This window comes from Pseudophryne corroboree, chromosome 5, assembly GCF_028390025.1.
Source record: "Pseudophryne corroboree isolate aPseCor3 chromosome 5, aPseCor3.hap2, whole genome shotgun sequence".
NCBI lineage: Eukaryota > Metazoa > Chordata > Amphibia > Anura > Myobatrachidae > Pseudophryne > Pseudophryne corroboree.
In genome coordinates, this window is record NC_086448.1 from 806,955,229 (window position 1) to 806,980,921 (window position 25,693).

General features: G+C 49.1%; 1 protein-coding gene across 1 annotated transcript in view; it reads left to right on the forward strand.

The window, feature by feature from the left end:
- The window catches only part of RAD21 (RAD21 cohesin complex component), a 66,079-nt gene that overhangs the window by 18,662 nt on the left and 21,724 nt on the right, over positions 1 to 25,693 (forward strand). The window contains exons 2-3 of the mRNA XM_063924479.1: positions 23,912 to 24,075; positions 24,171 to 24,300. Coding sequence (XP_063780549.1) covers positions 23,932 to 24,075; positions 24,171 to 24,300 — 274 coding nt within the window. The 5' untranslated portion in view covers positions 23,912 to 23,931. The remainder of the gene's footprint in view (positions 1 to 23,911; positions 24,076 to 24,170; positions 24,301 to 25,693) is intronic.

Sequence of the window (25,693 nt, forward strand, 5' to 3'; positions counted from 1 at the left end):
TTAAAACCGAAAAGAGTGTCAGTCCATCAATGCACTCGAGTACTGGGAAAAATGGTGGCGACCTACGAGGCCATCCCCTTCGGCAGGTTTCATGCGAGGACATGTCGGTGGGACCTTCTGGACAAGTGGTCCGGGTCCCATCTTCAAATTCATCAGAAAATAAGCCTGTCCCCCCAGGGCCAGGGTGTCTCTCCTGTGGTGGCTGCAGAGTGCTTATCTTCTAGAGGGTCGCAGGTTTGGCGTTCAAGACTGGGTTCTGGTAACCACGGACGCGAGCCTCCGAAGATGGGGAGCAGTCACACAAGGAAGAAATTTTCAGGGAACATGGTAAAGCCAGGAGGCTTGTCTGCACATCAACATACTGGAATTAAGGGGCATGGTGCCTTTGCTCCGCTACCGCTTCGCTCGGCACAGATTACCGTTCCAATTGTAGTCCACGTTTCCGTTTGGTCTCTCCACGGCACCGAGAATATTTACCAAGGTAATGGCGGAAATGATGGTACTCCTGCGGATGCATGGGGTCGCAATTATCCCATACTTGGACGATCTCCTCATAAAAGCGGGATCAAGAGAGCAGTTGCTGATCAGCGTAGCACTTTCTCTGGAAGTGTAACTGCAACACGGCTGGATTCTAAGTATTCCAAAGTCGCAGTTGGTTCCTACGACTCGTCTGCCTTTCCTGGGCATGATTCTAGACACGGACCAGAAAAGGGTTTATCTCCCGATAGAGAGAGCTCAGGAACTCAGGACACTGGTCAGGAACCTATTAAAACCAAAACGGGTGTCAGTGCATCACTGCACTCGAGTCCTGGGAAAGATGGTGGCATCATACGAGGCCATTTCCTTCGGCAGGTTCCATGCGAGGACCTTTCAATGGGACTTACTGGACAAGTGGTCCAGATCACATCTTCAGATGCATCGGTTAATCACCATATCCCCCAGGGCCAGGGTGTCACTCCTGTGGTGGCTGCAGAGTGCTCACCTTCTCGAGGGCCGCAGATTCGGCATTCAGGACTGGGTCCTGGTGACCACGGATGCAAGCCTCCGAGGTTGGGGAGCAGTCACACAGGGAAGAAATTTCCAAGGTCTGTGGTCAAGTCAGGAGACTTGCCTTCACATCAACATCCTGGAACTAAGGGCCATATACAACGCCCTAGTCAAGCGGAGACCCTGCTTCGCGACCAACCGGTTCTGATTCAGTCAGACAACATCACTGCAGCGGCTCATGTAAACCGACAAGGCGGCACAAGGAGCAGGGTGGCGATGGCGAAGCCACCAGAATTCTTCGCTGGGCGGAGAATCACGTAAGCGCACTGTCAGCAGTGTTCATCCCGGGAGTGGACAACTGGGAAGCAGACTTCCTCAGCAGACATGACCTCCACCCGGGAGAGTGGGGACTTCCTCAGGAAGTCTTCGCACAGATTACAAGTCGGTGGGAACTGCCACAGGTGGACATGATGGCATCCCGCCTCAACAAAAAGCTACAGAAGTATTGCGCCAGGTCAAGAGACCCTCAGGCGATAGCTGTAGACCCCCTGGTGACACCGTGGGTGTTCCAGTCGGTCTATATTTCCTCCTCTTCCTCTCATACCCAAGGTGCTGAGGATAATAAGCAAAAGAGGTGTGAGAACAATCCTCATTGTTCCAGATTGGCCACTAAGGACCTGGTATCCAGATCTGCAAGAAATGCTCAGAGGACCCGTGGCCTCTTCCTCTAAGACGGGACTTGTTGCAACAGGGGCCCTGTCTGTTCCAAGACTTACCGCGGCTGCGTTTGACGGCATGGCGGTTGAACGCCGGATCCTAGCAGAGAAAGGCATTCCGGATGAGGTCATTCCTACGCTGATAAAGCCTAGGAAGGACGTGACAGCTCAACATTATCACCGTATATGGCGAACATATGTTTATTGCTGTGAGGCCAGGAATGCTCCTACGGAGGAATTCCAGCTGGGCCGTTTCCTTCACTTCCTACAGTCCGGCGTGAATTTGGGCCTAAAATTGGGTTCCATTAAGGTCCAGATTTCGTCCCTATCCATTTTCTTTCAAAAGGAGCTGGCTTCTCTTCCTGAAGTTCAGACGTTTGTAAAGGAAGTGCTGCATATTCAGCCTCCTTTTGTGCCTCCAGTGGCACCTTGGGATCTTAACGGGGTGTTGTGTTTCCTGAAATCCCACTGGGTTTGAACCACTTAAAACTGTGGAGTTGAAATATCTCACCTGGAAGGTGGTCATGCTATTTGCCTTGGCTTCGGCTAGGCATGTGTCAGAGTTGGCAGCTTTGTCACATAAAAGCCCCTATCTGGTTTTCCATGTGGATAGAGCAGAATTGCGGACCCGTCCATAATTTCTGCCGAAAGTGGTGTCATCTTTTCATATAAACCAACCTATTGTGGTGCCTGTGGCTACTCGTGACTTGGAGGATTCAGAGTTGCTTGATGTGGTCAGGGCTTTGAAGGTTTATATAGCCGGAACGGCTAGGGTCAGGAAAACTGAGTCGTTGTTTATCCTATATGCATCCAACAAGCTGGGTGCGCCTGCTTCAAAGCAAACTATTGCTCGCTGGATCTGTAACACGATTCAGCAGGCTCATTCTGCGGCTGGATTGCCGCTGCCAAAATCAGTTAAGGCCCATTCCACTAGGAAGGTGGGCTCTTCTTGGGCGGCTGCCCGAGGGGTTTCGGCATTACAACTTTGCCGAGCGGCTACTTGGTCAGGTTCAAACACTTTTGCAAAGTTCTACAAGTTTGATACCTTGGCTGAGGAGGACCTCTTATTTGCTCAATCGGTGCTGCAGAGTCATCCGCACTCTCCCGCCTGTTTGGGAGCTTTGGTATAATCCCCATGGTCCTTACGGAGTCCCCAGCATCCACTAGGACGTTAGAGAAAATAAGATTTTACTTACCGGTAAATCTATTTCTCGTAGTCTGTAGTGGATGCTGGGCGCCCATCCCAAGTGCGGACTTCTTCTGCAATACTTGTATATAGTTATTGCTTCAATAAGGGTTATGTTATGGTTGCATCAGGGTTTGACCTGATGCTCTGTTTATCATACTGTTGACTGGTTGTTATAAACTCATGTTATACGGTGTGATTGGTGTGGCTGGTATGAGTCTTGCCCTGGATTACCAAAATCCTTTCCTTGTACTGTCAGCTCTTCTGGGCACAGTTTCTCTAACTGAGGTCTGGAGGAGGGGCATAGAGGGAGGAGCCAGTGCACACCAGAACCTAAATTCTTTCTTAAAGTGCCCATGTCTCCTGCGGAGCCCGTCTATCCCCATGGTCCTTACGGAGTCCCCAGCATCCGCTACGGACTACGAGAAATAGATTTACCGGTAAGTAAAATTGTATTTTATTTTTATTTGAATTTTTTCTACCAAGGGCCGTTTGGATATTTATAAAATCCTTCGGGGGCCATACAAAAATTATCAACTAAAGCTTCCGGACCCTTGCTCTCTGCCCAGCTGCCCACTCCTCAGAAATATGGGAGAGACGTCATGACATCTCTCCCATAGCACCGCACACTGCTAGAGCCGGAGCTCGGGAGTGAGCTCCTGCCTCTGGTTGCTGCTGAGGGGAAGAAGCCGGCCTCCCGCTAGTAACAATCTCTCAGTGGGTGCCCGTCATCTACATTGGTTAGGTGAGCCTGGGAGGGCCGGATCAAGTGGCTTTGCGGGCCTTATACGGCCCGCAGGCCTGAGGTTCCCCACCCCTGTCCTAGAGGATACTGGTGTCCATTTAGTACCATGTGTATAGACGGGTCCGCTAGGAGCCATGGGCACGTTAAGAATTTGATAGTGTGGGCTGGCTGCTCCCTCTATGCCCCTCCTACCAGACTCTGTTAAGAAAATGTGCCCGACGGAGCCAGGTGTTTTTTTTTTTTTTGTTTTTTTTTTGTTTTTTGTTTTTTGTCCCAGCAGGACTGGATGGCACCAGCCTGCCTGCTTTGTGGGACTTAAGGGATGGGGGGGCTCAGCCCAACCCCACTAAGGGTCAATAGTCCCGTTCCCCGCTGACAGGACACTGAGCTCCTGAAGGAACTATTCGCAAGCCCCACCACGGCGAGTGTACAGTCCCACAGCATGCCGCCACCCCTAACAGAGCCAGAGGAATGAAGAGTGGTGAGTACTAAGCCGGCGTCCCGGTTAGCAGGTCGCCGGCCATTATGGCGGCATAAGGGTACGGAGACGCGTAGCTTCTACACAGGGCGGACTGAGTCTCCAGACTTGGTACACTGTAGTGTACACAGTACCCAGACTGGCAATACAGGCTTAAAAGGGGGCTTACTCCACTTTATACACACAAACACATGAAGCCAGTATAAAGAAGAGCGGGAAGATCGCGTGCCTTTTGAAGGGGCAGGGCTTCACTATGAGGATCCAGCAGCTCACAGGCACCATCTTACACTACTGCAGCTACAGACGCTGACTACAGGGATTCGCAACTTCTCTGGAGAGCCTCCAGATTACCTCAGCGGTACCAGGGGTCATAGCAGAGGGGAGCGTTCTACTAGTATACTAAATCCCTAATCTGGGTACTTAGTCTGCGACCCATCTAAACTTGGCTTTAGTGATAAGGGCGCTGTGTGCTGGTTCCATACTCGCTCTGTGTCTCAGGAAGGGCTCTTTGTGGGTTAGTTGTGCTTTAACCTTTTCCTGTGTGTGCTGTTACTGCTGCAGTATGTAAGGCACAGTGTTCCTCTTCTCCAGGGGGTTCACTGTAGTGTACTCGGTGTAATATCCCTTCTCAGGCTAGTTGGGCAGAGCTAGCATGGCTGGAATCCATTAGGGGGATGATTTCCACCATCTCTACTAAATTATCTCGTAATGAGAGAGAGAGACACAATACTTAAGACAGTCTATGGCTGAGTTTATGCAAAAGGATTCTGTACTCAGACCAGCGTCTGTCCCCTGCCATTTGTCCGCAACAACGTTCTTTGGCCCATATCCTGCATTTGACTCTGATAATGAAGTGTCAGAAATGCAGGAAGGTGATGTGGACTTAGAGGTGGGGTAGGGTACTCTGTCGCAGGGAATAGAGGCTCTCATAGATTCTATCAGAAGCCCTAAATATCCCTGATAAGGTGACAGCAGTGTGGGGGATCTTAAAGAAAAAACCCTCAGCCACTTTTTCCGTATCAAAGGAACTAAGTACCCTGTTTGAAGAACCGTGGGTTAATCCAGATAAGAAATTACAAATTCCTAGGCGGTTTTCTCTGACGTCCTAGTGGATGCTGGGAACTCCGTAAGGACCATGGGGAATAGCGGTCTCCGAAGGAGGCTGGGCACTCTAGAAAGATTTCAGACTACCTGGTGTGCACTGGCTCCTCCCACTATGACCCTCCTCCAAGCCTCAGTTAGAATTCGTGCCCGGCCGAGGTTGGATGCACACTAGGGGCTCTCCTGAGCTCTTAGAAAGAATAGACTTAGGTTTTTTATTTTCAGTGAGACCTGCTGGCAACAGGCTCACTGCAGCGAGGGACTAAGGGGAGAAGAAGCGAACTCGCCTGCTTGCAGCCGGATTGGGCTTCTTAGGCTACTGGACACCATTAGCTCCAGAGGGATCGACCGCAGGCCCAGTCCTTGGTGTTCGGTCCCGGAGCCGCGCCGCCGTCCCCCTTACAGAGCCAGAAGCAAGAAGATGGTCCGGATAATCGGCGGCATGAAGACTCTGTCTTCACCAAGGTAGCGCAGAGCACTGCAGCTGTGCGCCATTGCTCCTCTCACACTTCACACTCCGGTCACTGAGGGTGCAGGGCGCTGGGGGGGGGCGCCCTGAGGCAGCAATAATACCTTGGCTGGCTAAAATACCTCAATATATAACCCCAGAGGCTATATATGAGGTAAATACCCCTGCCAGAATTCCATAAAAAGCGGGAGAATAGGCCGCGAAAAAGGGGCGGAGCCTATCTCCTCAGCACACTGGCGCCATTTTTCCCTCACAGCTCGGCTGGAAGGAAGCTCCCTGGCTCTTCCCTGCAATATACAGTAACAGAGGGAAAAGAGGGGGGGGCATTAAATTTGGCAGTATATATACATATTATATGAAAAGCAGCTATTAGGGACATAACTCGGTTAGTCCCTGTATGTGTATATATATATATATATATATATATATATATATATATATATATATATAGCGCTCTGGTGTGTGCTGGCATACTCTCACTCTGTCCCCCCAAAGGGCTTTTTGTGGGTCCTGTCCTCTGTTGAGCATTCCCTGTGTGTGTGTGGGGTGTGTCGGTACGGCTGTGTCGACATGTTTGATGAGGATAATGAGGTGGAGGCAGAGCAGATGCATTTTGAAGGGACGTCACCCCCTGCGGGGCAGACACCCGAGTGGATGAACTTATGGAAAGAAATGAGTGCACGTATAGATTCTTTACATAAGAAATTTGACGACATGCCAAATGTGGGACAGCCGGGATCTCAGCTCGTGCCTGTCCAGGTGCCTCAGGGGTCGTCGGGGGCTCTAAAACGCCCGCTACCTCAGTTTGCAGACCCGGATGTCGACACAGATACTGATAACAGTGTCGACGACGAGTCAAACCTAATGCCTGTCAGGGCCATTCACTGCATGATTGAGGCAATGAAAGAGGTGTTAAACATTTCTGATTTACATCCAGGTACCACAAAAAAGGGTATTATGTTTGGAGAGAAAAAACTACCCGTAGTTTTTCCCCCATCAGATGAACTAAATGAAGTGTGTGAAGAAGCGTGGCTTTTCCCTGATAAAAAATTTGTAATTCCTAAGAAGGTACTAATGGCGTTCCCTTTCCCGCCAGAGGATAGGTCACGTTGGGAAACACCACCTAGGGTGGATAAAGCTCTCACACGTTTGTCAAAAAAGGTGGCACTACCCTCTCAGGATACGACCGCCCTTAAGGAGCCTGCTGATAGAAAGCAGGAGGCAATCCTGAAGTCTGTATACACACACTCAGGCATTATACTTAGACCAGCTATTGCGTCAGCTTGGATGTGCAGTGCTGCCGCTGCATGGTCAGAAAAACTGTCAGAAAATATTGACACACTAGACAGAGACACTATTCTGCTAACGATTGACCATTTTAAAAGATTCAGTCTTATATATGAGAGATGCAGAGAGGGAAATTTGCCGGCTGGCATCTAAAGTAAGTGCATTGTCTATCTCTGCTAGGAGATGCTTATGGACTCGTCAGTGGACGGGAGATGCAGATTCCAAGAGGCACATGCCTTATAAAGGGGAGGAATTATTTGGGGATGGTCTCTCCGACCTAGTTTCCACAGCAACGTCTGGGAAGTCAGCATTTTTACCCCATGTTCCCTCACAGCCTAAGAAGGCGCCATTTTATCAGGTTCAGTCCTTTCGGACCCAGAAAAGCAAGCGTGGAAAAGGAGGGTCTTTTCTGTCTAGAGGCAGAGGTAGGGGAAAAAGGCTGCAACAGACAGCAGGTTCCCAGGAACAAAAGTCCTCCCCCGCTTCCTCTTCCAAGTCCGCCGCATGACGGTGGGGCTCCACAGGTGGAGCCAGGTATGGTGGGGGCCCGCCTCAGAAATTTCAGCTATCAGTGGGCTCGCTCACAGGTGGATCCCTGGATCCTTCAAGTAGAATCTCAGGGATACATGCTGGAATTCGAGGCGGCTCCACCCCACCGGTTCCTAAAATCTGCCTTGCCGATTGCTCCCTCAGACAGGGAGGCGGTGCTAGCGGCAATTCACAAGCTGTATTCCCAGCAGGTGATAATCAAGGTACCCCTACTTCAACAAGGCCGGGGTTACTATTCCACACTATTTGTGGTACCGAAGCCGGACGGTTCGGTGAGACCCATTTTAAATTTGAAATCCTTGAACATGTACATAAAAAAATTCAAGTTCAAGATGGAATCGCTCAGGGCGGTTATTGCAAGCCTGGACGAGGGGGATTACATGGTTTCCCTGGACATCAAGGATGCTTACCTGCATGTACCCATTTACCATCCTCACCAGGAGTACCTCAGATTTGTGGTACAGGATTGCCATTACCAATTCCAGACGCTGCCGTTTGGACTCTCCACGGCACCAAGGGTATTTACCAAGGTTATGGCGGAAATGATACTCCTTCGAAGAAAGGGAGTTTTAATTATCCCGTACTTGGACGATCTCCTAATAAAGGCACGGTCAAAAGAACAGTTGTTGGTGGGAGTAGCACTATCTCAGGAAGTGCTGAACCAGCACGGCTGGATTCTGAATATCCCAAAGTCACAGCTGGTCCCGACGACACGTCTACTGTTCCTGGGGATGATTCTGGACACAGTCCAGAAAAAGTGTTTCTCCCGGAGGAGAAAGCCAGGGAGTTGTCTTCTCTAGTCAGAGACCTCCTGAAACCAAAACAGGTATCGGTGCATCACTGCATGCGGGTCTTGGGAAAGATGGTAGCTTCTTACGAAGCAATTCCATTCGGCAGGTTCCATGCCAGAATCTTTCAGTGGGACCTGTTGGACAAGTGGTCCGGATCGCATCTTCAGATGCATCGCTTGATAACCCTGTCTGCAAGAACCAGGGTGTCTCTTCTGTGGTGGCTGCAGAGTGCTCATCTTCTGGAGGGTCGCAGATTCGGCATTCAGGACTGGGTCTTGGTGACCACGGATGCCAGCCTGCGAGGCTGGGGGGCAGTCACAAAGGGAAGAAACTTCCAAGGACTATGGACAAGTCAGGAGACTTCCCTTCACATAAATATTCTGAAACTAAGGGCCATCTACAATGCCCTAAGTCAAGCAAAATCCCTGCTCCTACACCAGCCGGTGCTGATCCAGTCAGACAACATCACGGCAGTCGCCCATGTGAATCGACAGGGTGGCACAAGAAGCAGGATGGCAATGACAGAAGCCACAAGAATTCTCCGATGGGCGGAAAATCATGTACTAGCACGGTCAGCAGTGTTCATTCCGGGAGTGGACAACTGGGAAGCAGACTTCCTCAGCAGACACGACCTCCACCCGGGAGAGTGGGGACTTCATCCAGAAGTCTTCCAAATGATTGTACATCAGTGGGATCGTCCACAGGTGGACATGATGGCGTCCCGCCTAAACAAAAAACTAGAGAGGTATTGCGCCAGGTCAAGAGACCCTCAAGCGATAGCTGTGGACGCTCTGGTGACACCGTGGGTGTACAAGTCAGTTTGTGTTCCCTCCGCTGCCTCTCATACCAAAGGTATTGAGAATAATAAGAAAGCGAGGAGTAAACACAATTCTCGTGGTTCCGGATTGGCCAAGAAGAACATGGTACCCGGAACTTCAAGAGATGATCTCAGAGGACCCGTGGCCTCTGCCGCTAAGACAAGACCTGCTACAGCAGGGGCCCTGTCTGTTCCAAGACTTACCGCGGCTGCGTTTGACGGCATGGCGGTTGAACGCCGGATCCTGAAAGAAAAGGGCATTCCGGAGGAAGTCATTCCTACGCTTATTAAAGCCAGGAAAGAGGTTACAGCAAATCATTATCACCGCATATGGCGGAAATATGTTGCATGGTGTGAGGCCGAAAAGGCCCCAACTGAGGAATTTCAACTAGGTCGATTTCTGCATTTCCTGCAAGCAGGAGTGAATATGGGCCTAAAACTGGGTTCCATTAAGGTACAGATCTCGGCTCTATCGATTTTCTTTCAGAAAGAACTAGCTTCAGTACCTGAAGTTCAGACATTTGTAAAGGGAGTGCTGCATATTCAGCCCCCATATGTGCCTCCTGTGGCACCTTGGGATCTCAACGTGGTGTTGAGTTTCTTAAAATCACATTGGTTTAAACCACTAAAAACCGTGGATCTGAAATATCTCACGTGGAAGGTGGTCATGTTATTGGCCTTGGCTTCTGCCAGGCTAGTATCAGAATTGGCGGCTTTGTCTTATAAAAGCCCTTATCTGATTTTCCATATGGATAGGGCAGAATTGAGGAGTCGTCCCCAGTTTCTCCCTAAGGTGGTGTCAGCATTTCATTTGAACCAGCCTATTGTGGTGCCTGCGGCCACTAGGGACTTGGAGGACTCCAAGTTGTTAGACGTGGTCAGGGCCCTGAAAATATGTTTCCAGGACGGCTGGAGTCAGAAAATCTGACTCGCTGTTTATCCTATATGCACCCAACAAGCTGGGTGCTCCTGCTTCTAAGCAGACTATTGCTCGTTGGATTTGTAGTACAATTCAACTTGCACATTCTGTGGCAGGCCTGCCACAGCCAAAATCTGTCAATGCCCATTCCACAAGGAAGGTGGGCTCATCTTGGGCGGCTGCCCGAGGGGTCTCGGCTTTACAACTTTGCCGAGCTGCTACTTGGTCAGGGGCAAACACGTTTGCAAAATTCTATAAATTTGATACCCTGGCTGAGGAGGACCTGGAGTTCTCTCATTCGGTGTTGCAGAGTCATCCGCACTCTCCCGCCCGTTTGGGAGCTTTGGTATAATCCCCATGGTCCTTACGGAGTTCCCAGCATCCACTAGGACGTCAGAGAAAATAAGAATTTACTCACCGGTAATTCTATTTCTCGTAGTCCGTAGTGGATGCTGGGCGCCCATCCCAAGTGCGGTTTATCTGCAATACTTGTACATAGTTATGGTTAATTAAATCGGGTTATTGTTGAGCCATCTGTTGAGAGGCTCAGTTGTTTCATACTGTTAACTGGGTTTCATATCACGAGTTGTACGGTGTGATTGGTGTGGCTGGTATGAGTCTTACCCGGGATTCAAAATCCTTCCTTATTGTGTACGCTCGTCCGGGCACAGTATCCTAACTGAGGCTTGGAGGAGGGTCATAGTGGGAGGAGCCAGTGCACACCAGGTAGTCTGAAATCTTTCTAGAGTGCCCAGCCTCCTTCGGAGCCCGCTATTCCCCATGGTCCTTACGGAGTTCCCAGCATCCACTACGGACTACGAGAAATAGAATTACCGTTGAGTAAATTCTTATTATTGTCGTCTTTTCCTTTTCCTCCTGAGGATAGGAAAAAATGGGAAAATCCACCGATAGTGGATACATCAATCTCCAGGCTCTCACGTAAAATAGTATTACCTGTTCCTGGTGCAGCCTCCCTAAAGGATACAGCTGATCGTAAGATTGAGACTACTCAAATCTTTGTATACAGCTGCAGGGGTGGCACAGAGACCAGTGATCGCGCTGAGCCCAAAAACAAAGTGGGTCCCAGGAACCCCTCACTTTTAAAAATTGGGGTCCCATTGGAATGAAGGTTCTTAATCTTATTTGGACACTACAAAAGTGTTGCATGGTGGGGTAATGGAGTGACAATGCTGCTGGGCTGTGTAGCATGCAGGTCACCCTGCACCAGAGCTGTGTAACTGGACATTTTGGTGCCCCTTGGCAGAAAGTGAATTGGTGCTCCCCTCCCATATTGTAAACTATGGGCAGTGCGTGCCGCAAAAATGTAGGGGCATGACCACATAATAGTGCCAATTCACATTAAACCACACAGTAGTGCCGCGTATACACATTGCACCAGGTAGAACCTCCTATACCCTTTGCCCCAGGCACCTCAGACCCCCACTAGTCATGCCCAGACACAGTGCTCCTGGGGGTGGGTGGTGTCCACAGTGATCGTGCGGGAAAGGGTGCCCATAGTCATCGCATATGTCGGTGGAGGGGGTGATTGTGGGTGTCAGCGAGGGAAGGGGGTGCTCACAGTAATCACGAGTGTCAGTGGGGGTTGCCGAGGGGAGGAGTGATGACTGACATGTAGTGCATCAGCGATGGCCACTGAGCCCAGTGTGACAGATGTAGGAGCCCGTTCACATGTAAACCCCCCCACCCAACACATATAAAGCAACCAGCTCTCATCTCTCCCCTCGCACAACAGTCACCGGCGCTCACTTCTTCCCCAGGCTGTTTTTAGCGGGGTGCATTTTGCCTCTCTAAAATCTATCGGGGAGCGGTGCTCTTCTTAAAACAGCCTAGCATGAACGCTGTTACTCTTTATTCCATCAATATTTCTCTATCGTCCTAGTGGATGCTGGGGTTCCTGAAAGGACCATGGGGAATAGCGGCTCCGCAGGAGACAGGGCACAAAAAGTAAAGCTTTTTCCGATCAGGTGGTGTGCACTGGCTCCTCCCCCTATGACCCTCCTCCAGACTCCAGTTAGATTTTTGTGCCCGGCCGAGAAGGGTGCAATCTAGGTGGCTCTCCTAAAGAGCTGCTTAGAAAAAGTTTAGCTAGGTTTTTTATTTTACAGTGATTCCTGCTGGCAACAGGATCACTGCAGCGAGGGACTGAGGGGAGAAGGAGTCAACTCACCTGCGTGCAGGATGGATTGGCTTCTTGGCTACTGGACATCAAGCTCCAGAGGGACGATCACGGGTACAGCCTGGATGGTCACCGGAGCCACGCCGCCGGCCCCCTTGCAGATGCTGAAGACAGAAGAGGTCCAGAATCGGCGGCTGAAGACTCCTGCAGTCTTCAAAAGGTAGCGCACAGCACTGCAGCTGTGCGCCATTTTCCTCTCAGCACACTTCACACGGCAGTCACTGAGGGTGCAGGGCGCTGGGAGGGGGGCGCCCTAGGAGGCAAAATGATTACCTATAAAGGCTAAAAATACCTCACATATAGCCCTAGAGGCTATATGGAGATATTTAACCCCTGCCTGATTTCTCTAAATAGCGGGAGACGAGCCCGCCAGAAAAGGGGCGGGGCCTATCTCCTCAGCACACGGCGCCATTTCCTCTCACAGTTCCGCTGGTCAGGACGGCTCCCAAGTCTCTCCCCTGCACTGCACTACAGAAACAGGGTAAAACAGAGAGGGGGGGGCACATTTATGGCGATAATTTGATATAACAAAGCAGCTATAAGGGAGCACTTATTATAAGGCTATCCCTGATATATATATAGCGCTTTTGGTGTGTGCTGGCAAACTCTCCCTCTGTCTCCCCAAAGGGCTAGTGGGTCCTGTCTTCGTTAGGAGCATTCCCTGTGTGTCTGCTGTGTGTCGGTACGTGTGTGTCGACATGTATGAGGACGATATTGGTGTGGAGGCGGAGCAATTGCCAAATATGAGGATGTCACCCCCTAGGGAGTCGACACCGGAATGGATGCCTTTATTTTTGGAACTACGGGATAATGTCAACACGCTAAAGCAGTCGTTTGACGACATGAGGCGGCCGGACAATCAATTAGTGCCTGTCCAGGCGACTCAAACACCGTCAGGGGCTGTGAAACGCCCTTTGCCTCAGTCGGTCGACACAGACCCAGACACAGGCGATGACTCCAGTGGTGACGGTGACGAATCAACCGTATTTTCCAGTAGGGCCACACGTTATATGATTTTGGCAATGAAGGAGGCGTTACATTTAGCTGATACTACAGGTACCACTAAACAGGGTATTATGTGGGGTATGAAAAAACTTCCTATAGTTTTTCCTGAATCAGAAGAATTAAATGACGTGTGTAATGAAGCGTGGGTTGCCCCTGATAAAAAACTGATAATTTCAAAGAAATTATTGGCATTATACCCTTTCCCGCCAGAGGTTAGGGAGCGCTGGGAAACACCTCCTAGGGTGGACAAGGCGCTAACACGCTTATCTAAACAAGTGGCGTTACCCTCTCCTGAGACGGCCGCACTTAAAGATCCATCAGATAGGAGGATGGAAAATATCCAAAAAAGTATATACACACATGCAGGTGTTATACTACGACCAGCTGTAGCGACTGCCTGGATGGGCAGTGCTGGGGTAGTTTGGTCAGAGTCCCTGATTGAAAATATTGATACCCTGGACAGGGACAATATTTTACTGTCGTTAGAACAAATAAAGGATGCATTTCTTTATATGCGTGATGCACAGAGGGATATCTGCACACTGGCATCACGGGTAAGTGCTATGTCCATTTCGGCCAGAAGAGCTTTATGGACGCGACAGTGGTCAGGTGATGCGGATTCAAAACGGCATATGGAAGTTTTGCCGTATAAAGGGGAGGAGTTATTTGGAGTCGGTCTATCAGATTTGGTGGCCACGGCTACAGCCGGGAAATCCACCTTTCTACCTCAAGTCACTCCCCCACAGAAAAAGGCACCGACTTTTCAACCGCAGCCCTTTCGTTCCTTTAAAAATAAGAGAGCAAAGGGCTATTCATATCTGCCACGAGGCAAAGGTCGAGGGAAGAGACAGCAACACGCAGCTCCTTCCCAGGAACAGAAGCCCTCCCCGGCTTCTACAAAAGCCTCAGCATGACGCTGGGGCTTCTCAAGCGGACTCGGGGATGGTGGGCGGTCGTCTCAAAAATTACAGCGCGCAGTGGGCTCACTCGCAGGTAGATCCCTGGATCCTGCAGATAATATCTCAAGGGTACAGGTTGGAATTAGAGACGGATCCACCTCGCCGTTTCCTGAAGTCTGCTTTACCAACGTCCCCCTCCGAAAGGGAGACGGTTTTGGAAGCCATTCACAAGCTGTACGCTCAGCAGGTGATAGTCAAGGTACCTCTTCTACAACAAGGGAAGGGGTATTATTCCACTCTTTTTGTGGTACCGAAGCCGGATGGCTCGGTAAGGCCTATTCTAAATCTGAAGTCCTTGAACCTGTACATAAAGAAGTTCAAGTTCAAAATGGAGTCACTCAGAGCAGTGATAGCGAACCTGGAAGAGGGGGACTTTATGGTATCCTTGGACATCAAGGATGCGTATCTCCACGTTCCAATTTACCCCTCACACCAGGGGTACCTCAGGTTCGTTGTACAAAACTGTCACTATCAGTTTCAGACGCTGCCGTTCGGATTGTCCACGGCACCTCGGATCTTTACAAAGGTAATGGCCGAGATGATGATTCTTCTTCGAAGAAAAGGCGTATTAATTATCCCATACTTGGACGATCTCCTAATAAGGGCGAGGTCCAGAGAACAGCTAGAGATGGGATTAGCACTGTCTCAAGAAGTGCTAAAACAGCACGGGTGGATTCTAAATATTCCAAAATCCCAGTTAATGCCGACAACTCGTCTGCTGTTCCTAGGGATGATTCTGGACACGGTTCAGAAAAAGGTTTTTCTCCCGGAGGAAAAAGCCAAGGAGTTATCCGAGCTTGTCAGGAACCTCCTAAAACCAGGAAAGGTGTCTGTACATCAATGCACAAGAGTCCTGGGAAAAATGGTGGCTTCTTACGAAGCAATTCCATTCGGCAGATTCCACGCAAGAATTTTCCAAAGGGATCTGTTGGACAAATGGTCAGGGTCGCATCTTCAGATGCACCTACGGATAACCCTGTCTCCAAGGACAAGGGTGTCTCTTCTGTGGTGGTTGCAGAGTCCTCATCTATTGGAGGGCCGCAGATTCGGCATACAGGATTGGATCCTGGTGACCACGGACGCCAGCCTGAGAGGCTGGGGAGCAGTCACACAAGGAAGAAACTTCCAGGGAGTATGGACGAGCCTGGAAACGTCTCTTCACATAAACATTCTGGAACTAAGAGCAATATACAATGCTCTAAGCCAGGCAGAACCTCTGCTTCAGGGAAAACCGGTGTTGATCCAGTCGGACAACATCACGGCAGTCGCCCATGTGAACAGACAGGGCGGCACAAGAAGCAGGAGTGCAATGGCAGAAGCTGCAAGGATTCTTCGCTGGGCAGAGAATCATGTGATAGCGCTATCAGCAGTGTTCATCCCGGGAGTGGACAACTGGGAAGCAGACTTCCTCAGCAGACACGATCTTCACCCGGGAGAGTGGGGACTTCATCCAGAAGTCTTCCACATGCTGGTAACCCGTTGGGAAAGACCAATGGTGGACATGATGGCGTCTCGCCTCAACAAAAAACTGGACAGGTATTGCGCCAGGTCAAGAGATCCGCAGGCAATAGCTGTGGACGCGCTGGTAACGCCTTGGGTGTACCAGTCGGTGTATGTGTTTCCGCCTCTGCCTCTCATACCAAAAGTATTGAGAATTATACGGCAAAGAGGCGTAAGAACGATACTAGTGGTTCCGGATTGGCCAAGAAGGACTTGGTACCCGGAACTTCAAGAGATGATCACGGAAGATCCGTGGCCTCTACCTCTAAGGAGGGACTTGCTTCAGCAGGGTCCCTGTCTGTTTCAAGACTTACCGCGGCTGCGTTTGACGGCATGGCGGTTGAACGCCGGATCCTAATGGAAAAAGGCATGCCGGAAGAAGTCATTCCTACTTTGATTAAAGCAAGGAAAGAAGTAACCGTGCAACATTATCACCGAATTTGGCGAAAATATGTTGCGTGGTGCGAAGATCGGAGTGCTCCGACGGAGGAATTTCAACTGGGTCGATTCCTACATTTCCTGCAATCAGGATTGTCTATGGGTCTCAAATTGGGATCTATTAAGGTTCAAATTTCGGCCCTGTCGATTTTCTTTCAAAAAGAATTGGCTTCAGTCCCTGAAGTCCAGACCTTTGTGAAGGGAGTGCTGCATATACAGCCTCCTGTGGTGCCTCCAGTGGCACCGTGGGATCTCAATGTAGTTTTGGATTTTCTAAAATCTCATTGGTTTGAACCACTAACTAAGGTGGATTTGAAATATCTCACTTGGAAAGTGACCATGCTTCTAGCCCTGGCTTCTGCCAGGAGAGTGTCAGAATTGGCAGCTTTATCTTACAAAAGCCCATATCTGATTTTCCATTCGGACAGGGCAGAACTGCGGACTCGTCCGCATTTTCTCCCTAAGGTGGTGTCAGCATTTCATCTGAACCAGCCTATTGTAGTGCCTGCGGCTACAAGTGACTTGGAGGACTCCAAGTTACTGGACGTTGTCAGAGCATTAAAAATATATATTGCAAGAACAGCTGGAGTCAGAAAATCTGACTCGTTGTTTATATTGTATGCACCCAACAAGATGGGTGCTCCTGCGTCTAAGCAGACGATTGCTCGTTGGATCTGTAGCACAATCCAACTGACACATTCTGTGGCAGGCCTGCCACAGCCTAAATCTGTAAAGGCCCACTCCACAAGGAAGGTGGGCTCATCTTGGGCGGCTGCCCGAGGGGTCTCGGCATTACAACTTTGCCGAGCAGCTACGTGGTCAGGGGAGAACACGTTTGTAAAATTTTACAAATTTGATACTCTGGCTAAGGAGGACCTGGAGTTCTCTCATTCGGTGCTGCAGAGTCATCCGCACTCTCCCGCCCGTTTGGGAGCTTTGGTATAATCCCCATGGTCCTTTCAGGAACCCCAGCATCCACTAGGACGATAGAGAAAATAAGATTTTACTTACCGATAAATCTATTTCTCGGAGTCCGTAGTGGATGCTGGGCGCCCATCCCAAGTGCGGATTATCTGCATAAATTGTACATAGTTATTGTTAACTTATTCGGGTTATTGTTGTTGGAAGCCATCTTTCAGAGGCTCCGCTGTTATCATACTGTTAACTGGGTTTAGATCACAAGTTGTACGGTGTGATTGGTGTGGCTGGTATGAGTCTTACCCGGGATTCAAAATCCTCCCTTATTGTGTACGCTCGTCCGGGCACAGTACCTAACTGGAGTCTGGAGGAGGGTCATAGGGGGAGGAGCCAGTGCACACCACCTGATCGGAAAAAGCTTTACTTTTTGTGCCCTGTCTCCTGCGGAGCCGCTATTCCCCATGGTCCTTTCAGGAACCCCAGCATCCACTACGGACTCCGAGAAATAGATTTATCGGTAAGTAAAATCTTATTTTAAATGAAAATTTGAAGCTGCTGACTTATAAATGGTGGTTCTTTATGCATTGAGCAGACGTTTTTTTACTTTTAGAGTCATTGTTTTAACAAAGTTGCCTTTCCTCCTCCAGTTTAATTTGCGGTTACATTACCACTTTCAATAAATCACATGCTACAAGTATCTGAGAAATGACACTATCGGCAATTTAGCTTTGTCTTGTGTGCAGTAAAGTATAACTGAAAGTGCAGCATCTTCTTATTTTCTGAGTAAACTAATGTTAAGTTTACACACTGGGCTGCCATGTGTGTGATCCTAAGGCATTGCCAAGTAGTGTGGTCGTTGGGGGAGACTATTGTGAGGCTTCAAGTAGGCAATTTAACTACACGATTTACCAGAGAATGTACTGAGAACCTTTCATAATCTGTTGGAGGCGATTCGATTAGCTGCAGACTATTTAGCTTCCGGGTCAAGAGCCCAGAAACGCATCCTATTATTGCCCTGAGGATGCACTTAACACAGATTTCTGTTTGGTCCTCAGAAGGGTGCAAACAGAAATACATATTAAGTGCATCCTCTGATCACACTTAACTCCCCATATTGTGATTGTGTGTGTTTTTAGGTCCGACATTTCTTGCTAAAACAGGCCTTAATCCACTTTTCTCTGACGTCCTAAGTGGATGCTGGGGACTCCGTAAGGACCATGGGAATAGCGGCTCCGCAGGAGACGGGGCACAAAAGTAAAAGCTTTAGGATCAGGTGGTGTGCACTGGCTCCTCCCCCTATGACCCTCCTCCAAGCCTCAGTTAGGTTTTTGTGCCCGGCCGAGAAGGGTGCAATCTAGGTGGCTCTCCTAAAGAGCTGCTTAGAGTAAAAGTTTTGTTAGGTTTTTTATTTTCAGTGAGTCCTGCTGGCAACAGGCTCACTGCAACGAGGGACTTAGGGGAGAAGAAGTGAACTCACCTGCGTGCAGGATGGATTGGCTTCTTAGGCTACTGGACACTAGCTCCAGAGGGACGATCACAGGTACAGCCTGGATGGGTCACCGGAGCCGCGCCGCCGACCCCCTTGCAGATGCCGAAGAGAGAAGAGGTCCAGAAACCGGCGGCTGAAGACTTCTCAGTCTTCATGAGGTAGCGCACAGCACTGCAGCTGTGCGCCATTGCTCTCAGCACACTTCTCACCAACGGTCACTGAGGGTGCAGGGCGCTGGGGGGGGGCGCCCTGGGCAGCAATGGAAGTACCTATGCTGGCTAAAAATACATCACATATAGCCTCTGGGGCTATATGGATGTATTTAACCCCTGCCAGGTTGTCAGAAAAACGGGAGAAGCCCGCCGAAAAGGGGGCGGGGCCTATTCTCCTCAGCATACAGCGCCATTTTCCTACACAGCTCCGCTGCTAGGAAGGCTCCCAGGCTCTCCCCTGCACTGCACTACAGAAACAGGGTTAAAACAGAGAGGGGGGGGGGGGCATTTTATGTGGCGATATTAATATATATTAAGATGCTATAAGGGAAAACACTTATATAAGGTTGTCCCTGTATAATTATAGCGTTTTGGTGTGTGCTGGCAAACTCTCCCTCTCTCCCCAAAGGGCTAGTGGGGTCCTGTCCTCTATCAGAGCATTCCCTGTGTGTGTGCTGTGTCGGTACGTGTGTGTCGACATGTATGAGGACGATGTTGGTGAGGAGGCGGAGCAAATTGCCTGTAATGGTGATGTCACTCTCTAGGGAGTCGACACCGGAATGGATGGCTTATTTAGGGAATTACGTGATAATGTCAACACGCTGCAAGGTCGGTTGACGACATGAGACGGCCGGCAAACCAATTAGTACCTGTCCAGGCGTCTCAAACACCGTCAGGGGCTTTAAAACGCTCATTACCTCAGTCGGTCGACACAGACACGGACACTGACTCCAGTGTCGACGGTGAAGAAACAAACGTATTTTCCATTAGGGCCACACGTTACATGTTAAGGGCAATGAAGGAGGTGTTACATATTTCTGATACTACAAGTACCACAAAAAAGGGTATTATGTGGGGTGTGAAAACTACCTGTAGTTTTTCCTGAATCAGATAAATTAAATGAAGTGTGTGATGATGCGTGGGTTTCCCCCGATAGAAAATTATTGGCGTTATACCCTTTCCCGCCAGAAGTTAGGGCGCGTTGGGAAACACCCCCTAGGGTGGATAAGGCGCTCACACGCTTATCAAAACAAGTGGCGTTACCGTCTCCAGATACGGCCGCCCTCAAGGAGCCAGCTGATAGGAGGCTGGAAAATATCCTAAAAAGTATATACACACATACTGGTGTTATACTGCGACCAGCGATCGCCTCAGCCTGGATGTGCAGCGCTGGGGTGGCTTGGTCGGATTCCCTGACTGAAAATATTGATACCCTTGACAGGGACAGTATTTTATTGACTATAGAGCATTTAAAGGATGCATTTCTATATATGCGAGATGCACAGAGGGATATTTGCACTCTGGCATCAAGAGTAAGTGCGATGTCCATGTCTGCCAGAAGATGTTTATGGACACGACAGTGGTCAGGTGATGCAGATTCCAAACGGCACATGGAAGTATTGCCGTATAAAGGGGAGGAGTTATTTGGGGTCGGTCCATCGGACCTGGTGGCCACGGCAACAGCTGGAAAATCCACCTTTTTTACCCCAAGTCACATCTCAGCAGAAAAAGACAGTCTTTTCAGCCGCAGTCCTTTCGTCCCCATAAGGGCAAGCGGGCAAAGGCCAGTCATATCTGCCCAGGGGTAGAGGAAAGGGAAGAAGACTGCAGCAGGCAGACCCTTCCCAGGAACAGAAGCCCTCCACCGCTTCTGCCAAGTCCTCAGCATGACGCTGGGGCCGTACAAGCGGACTCAGGTGCGGTGGGGGGTCGTCTCAAGAGTTTCAGCACGCAGTGGGCTCACTCGCAAGTGGACCCCTGGATCCTACAAGTAGTATCCCAGGGGTACAGATTGGAAATTCGAGACGTCTCCCCCTCGCAGGTTCCTGAAGTCTGCTTTACCAACGTCTCCCTCCGACAGGGAGGCAGTATTGGAAACAATTCACAAGCTGTCCCAGCAGGTGATAATCAAAGTACCCCTCCTACAACAAGGAAAGGGGTATTATTCCACACTATTTGTGGTACTGAAGCCAGACGGCTCGGTGAGACCTATTCTAAATCTGAAATCTTTGAACACTTACATACAAAGGTTCAAATCAAGATGGAGTCACTCAGAGCAGTGATAGCGAACCAGGAAGAAGGGGATTATATGGTGTCCCTGGACATCAAGGATGCTTACCTCCATGTCCCAATTTGCCCTTCTCACCAAGGGTACCTCAGGTTCGTGGTACAGAACTGTCACTATCCGTTTCAGACGCTGCCGTTTGGATTGTCCACGGCACCCCGGGTCTTTACCAAGGTAATGGCCGAAATGATGATTCTTCTTCAAAGAAAAGGCGTCTTAATTATCCCTTACTTGGACGATCTCCTGATAAGGGCAAGGTCCAGAGAACAGTTGGAGGTCGGAGTAGCACTATCTTAAGTAGTTCTTCGACAGCATGGGTGGATTCTAAATATTCCAAAATCGCAGCTGATTCCGACGACACGTCTGCTGTTCCTAGGGATGATTCTGGACACAGTCCAGAAAAAGGTGTTTCTCCCGGAGGAGAAAGCCAGGGAGTTATCCGAGCTAGTCAGAAACCTCCTAAAACCAGGCCAAGTGTCAGTGCATCAATGCACAAGAGTCCTGGGGAAAATGGTGGCTTCTTACGAAGCGATTCCATTCGGCAGATTTCACGCAAGAATTTTTCAGTGGGATCTGCTGGACGAATGGTCCGGATCGCATCTTCAGATGCATCAGCGGATAATCCTGTCTCCAAGGACAAGGGTGTCTCTTCTGTGGTGGCTGCAGAGTGCTCATCTACTAGAGGGCAGCAGATTCGGCATTCAGGACTGGGTCCTGGTGACCACGGATGCCAGCCGGAGAGGCTGGGGAGCAGTCACACAGGGAAGAAATTTCCAAGGAGTGTGGTCAAGTCTGGAGACTTCTCTCCGCATAAATATACTGGAGCTAAGGGCAATTTACAATGCTCTGAGCCTAGGAAGACCTCTGCTTCAAAGTCAACCGGTGCTGATCCAGGCGGACAACATCACGGCAGTCGCCCACGTAAACAGACAGGGCGGCACAAGAAGCAGGAGGGAAATGGCAGCAAGGATTCTTCGCGGGGCGAAAAATCATGTGATAACACTGTCAGCGGTGTTCATTCCGGGAGTGGACAACTGGGAAGCAGACTTCCTCAGCAGGCACGACCTCCACCCGGGAGAGTAGGGACTTCATCTGGAAGTCTTCCACATGATTGTGAACCGTTGGGAAAGACCAAAGGTGGACATGATGGCGTCCCGTCTGAACAAAAAACTGGACAGGTATTGCGCCAGGTCAAGAGAACCTCAGGCAATAGCTGGGACGCTCTGGTAACACCGTGGGTGTACCAGTCGGTGTATGTGTTCCCTCCTCTGCCTCTCATACCCAAGGTACTGAGAATTATAAGACGGAGAGGAGTAAGAACTATACTCGTGGCTCCGGATTGGCCAAGAAGGACGTGGTACCCGGAACTTCAAGAGATACTAAGAAGGGACTTGCTTCAGCAAGGATCATGTCTGTTCCAAGACTTACCGCGGCTGCGTTTGACGGCATGGCGGTTGAACGCCGGATCCTAAGGGAAAAAGGCATTCCGGAAGAGGTCATCCCTATCCTGGTCAGAGCCAGGAAGGAGGTGACCGCACAACATTATCACCGTATTTGGCGAAAATATGTTGCATGGTGTGAGGCCAAGAAGGCCCCCACGGAGAAATTTCAACTCGGTCGATTCCTGCATTTCCTACAAACAGGAGTGTCTATGGGCCTCAAATTGGGGTCCATTAAGGTTCAAATTTCGGCCCTGTCGATTTTCTTCCAGAAAGAATTGGCTTCAGTTCCTGAAGTCCAGAAGTTTGTCAAGGGAGTACTGCATATACAACCCCCTTTTGTGCCTCCAGTGGCACTGTGGGATCTCAACGTAGTTCTGGGATTCCTCAAATCACATTGGTTTAAACCGCTCAAATCTGTGGATTTGAAATATCTCACATGGAAAGTGACCATGCTGTTGGCCCTGGCCTCGGCCAGGCGAGTGTCAGAATTGGCGGCTTTGTCTCACAAAAGCCCATATCTGATTGTCCATTCGGACAGGGCAGAGCTGCGGACTCGTCCCCAGTTTCTCCCTAAGGTGGTGTCAGCGTTTCAACTGAACCAGCTTATTGTGGTACCTGCGGCTACTAGGGACTTGGAGGACTCCAAGTTGCTAGATGTTGTCAGGGCCCTGAAAATATAGGTTTCCAGGATGGCTGGAGTCAGGAAAACTGACTTGCTGTTATCCTGTATGCACCCAACAAACTGGGTGCTCTTGCTTCTAAGCAGACGATTGCTAGTTGGATGTGTAGTACAATTCAGCTTGCACATTCTGTGGCAGGCCTGCCACAGCCAAAATATGTAAATGCCCATTCCACAAGGAAGGTGGGCTCATCTTGGGCGGCTGCCCAAGGGGTCTCGGCTTTACAACTTTGCCGAGCTGCTACTTGGTCAGGGGCAAACACGTTTGCAAAATTCTACAAATTTGATACCCTGGCTGAGGAGGACCTGGAGTTCTCTCATTCGGTGCTGCAGAGTCATCCGCACTCTCCCGCCCGTTTGGGAGCTTTGGTATAATCCCCATGGTCCTTACGGAGTCCCCAGCATCCACTTAGGACGTCAGAGAAAATAAGAATTTACTTACCGATAATTCTATTTCTCGTAGTCCGTAGTGGATGCTGGGCGCCCATCCCAAGTGCGGATTGTCTGCAATACTTGTACATAGTTATTGTTACAAAAATCGGGTTATTATTGTTGTGAGCCATCTTTTCAGAGGCTCCGCTGTTATCATGCTGTTAACTGGGTTCAGATCACAGGTTGTACAGTGTGATTGGTGTGGCTGGTATGAGTCTTACCCGGGATTCAAAATCCTTCCTTATTGTGTACGCTCCTCCGGGCACAGTATCCTAACTGAGGCTTGGAGGAGGGTCATAGGGGGAGGAGCCAGTGCACACCACCTGATCCTAAAGCTTTTACTTTTGTGCCCTGTCTCCTGCGGAGCCGCTATTCCCATGGTCCTTACGGAGTCCCCAGCATCCACTACGGACTACGAGAAATAGAATTATCGGTAAGTAAATTCTTATTATTCAACTAGCCTTTATTTGTGTCTATAGCCTGTGTCCGACAAAAATAGGATAACTCCTACCTCTGTCTTTGTCCTGCAGGTTTGCACTAGCGCTGGAAAATGTTTTACGCACACTTTGTTCTGAGCAAGAGGGGGCCGCTGGCCAAAATCTGGCTGGCGGCCCACTGGGACAAGAAGCTGACAAAAGCCCATGTGTTTGAGTGCAACTTGGAGAGCAGTGTGGAAAGCATCATCTCCCCTAAGGTACGTTATGTAACAATCACACATAGCCGTAGAGAATGTTTTATTGTGTTTTAAATATCCACTTGTATTCTAACGAGTCCTGATTTTCGTTCTAGGTGAAGATGGCTTTACGTACTTCCGGCCATCTTCTCTTGGGCGTGGTAAGAATCTACCACAGAAAAGCAAAGTACCTTCTTGCTGACTGCAATGAAGCTTTTATTAAAATAAAGATGGCTTTTCGGCCTGGTAAGTATAGTCCCTTTTACAGTATGGCAGTTCCAGTCTGGTTGGAAATAATTGCATTAAATAGATTCCCAGTTCACAATGAAGTGACCACTGCACCATTTGTCGCCTGAGCAACCCATCCCTGTAAAAATGTCATTTGCAGTTATCTTGTCTAAACAGAAATCTGGATTTAGTGCCTACTTATGTGCGATAAGGTCCAGCAGCCGAATGATCCGTTCAAGATTCTATCTTTTATGGCGGAAATATTTAAGGCAGCATAATCCCGCTTTCAGATCAGAAACTGGACAAATGCCTGGACCGACGAGTCTCGAGCTTCTTGATGGTTCACAAACACGGACACTTGTATAAAAAAAAAAAAAAAAAAAAAAAAATATATATATATATATATATATATATATATATATATATATATATATATATATATATATATATATATATATATATATATATATATATATATTATAATATAAAATTTTTTTTTTTTTTTTTTTTCCGCTTTAAATAAATCTGGTTTTATTTACAACTTAAATTCTAGAGTACATCACTAAATATCTTTTAGGAGTAAATATTTGAATAAAAAAAAAAAATTCAGCTATGGTTTTCAGGATATGACTAATCTAATTTTGTTTTTACATTTATAAAAACAAGCCACTTAATTGTAAGTGAATGTCGGCTGTGCAGCGTGTTTTCATATTGGTGCTGCAACTTGAATGTCCTTTACATTGTCTACATCTGTAATAAGGAATTATTAGATCACAGTCCTGGACTCAGAATTGTTAAAATAAAATTGCACGGTAGTTAGAATGGCCCGTATTGGTAAGAATCCCAATGACACCACTTCTTACCAGGCCTGGGTTATACCGTGGTAGGAGAGATCTAACTTGTGTCTTTTTTACCTCTTAGGGGTATATTCAATTGACGTCAAAAGCTGCCGTCTGTCGAAAAGATGGCAGTTTTCGACTTTTTTTTTTTGTTTTTTAGGTCGGCAGGGGTTTCAACCCATTCAATATATTCGACAAGTCGAGGAATTTGACTTGTCGAAAAGCACGTGGATCGGCGGAACAGCTACCGATCCACGTGCTTGTGTCGAAAACGGGGCCAAAACCAACAGGTTTTGGCCCCCTTTTTGACCATCTCAGTCCGAAATAAAAAAATGTCAGACTGAGATGTGGGACCCAGAGGAGGAGAGGGTGGACAGCCGCGGGGAGACAGGGGAGATCAGAGCTACAGCAGGATGTCACACAGCTGCGCCGCTCACGGCAGCGTTCACCCGGCTCCAGCAAGTGAGGTCACGTTTGCTGGAGCCGGGTGGACACTGCCGTGAGGTTGGGTGGCTGTGTGACAACACCCCCCCCTCTGGGTCCCTCATCTCAATTCAGCTTTTTAAAAGTCG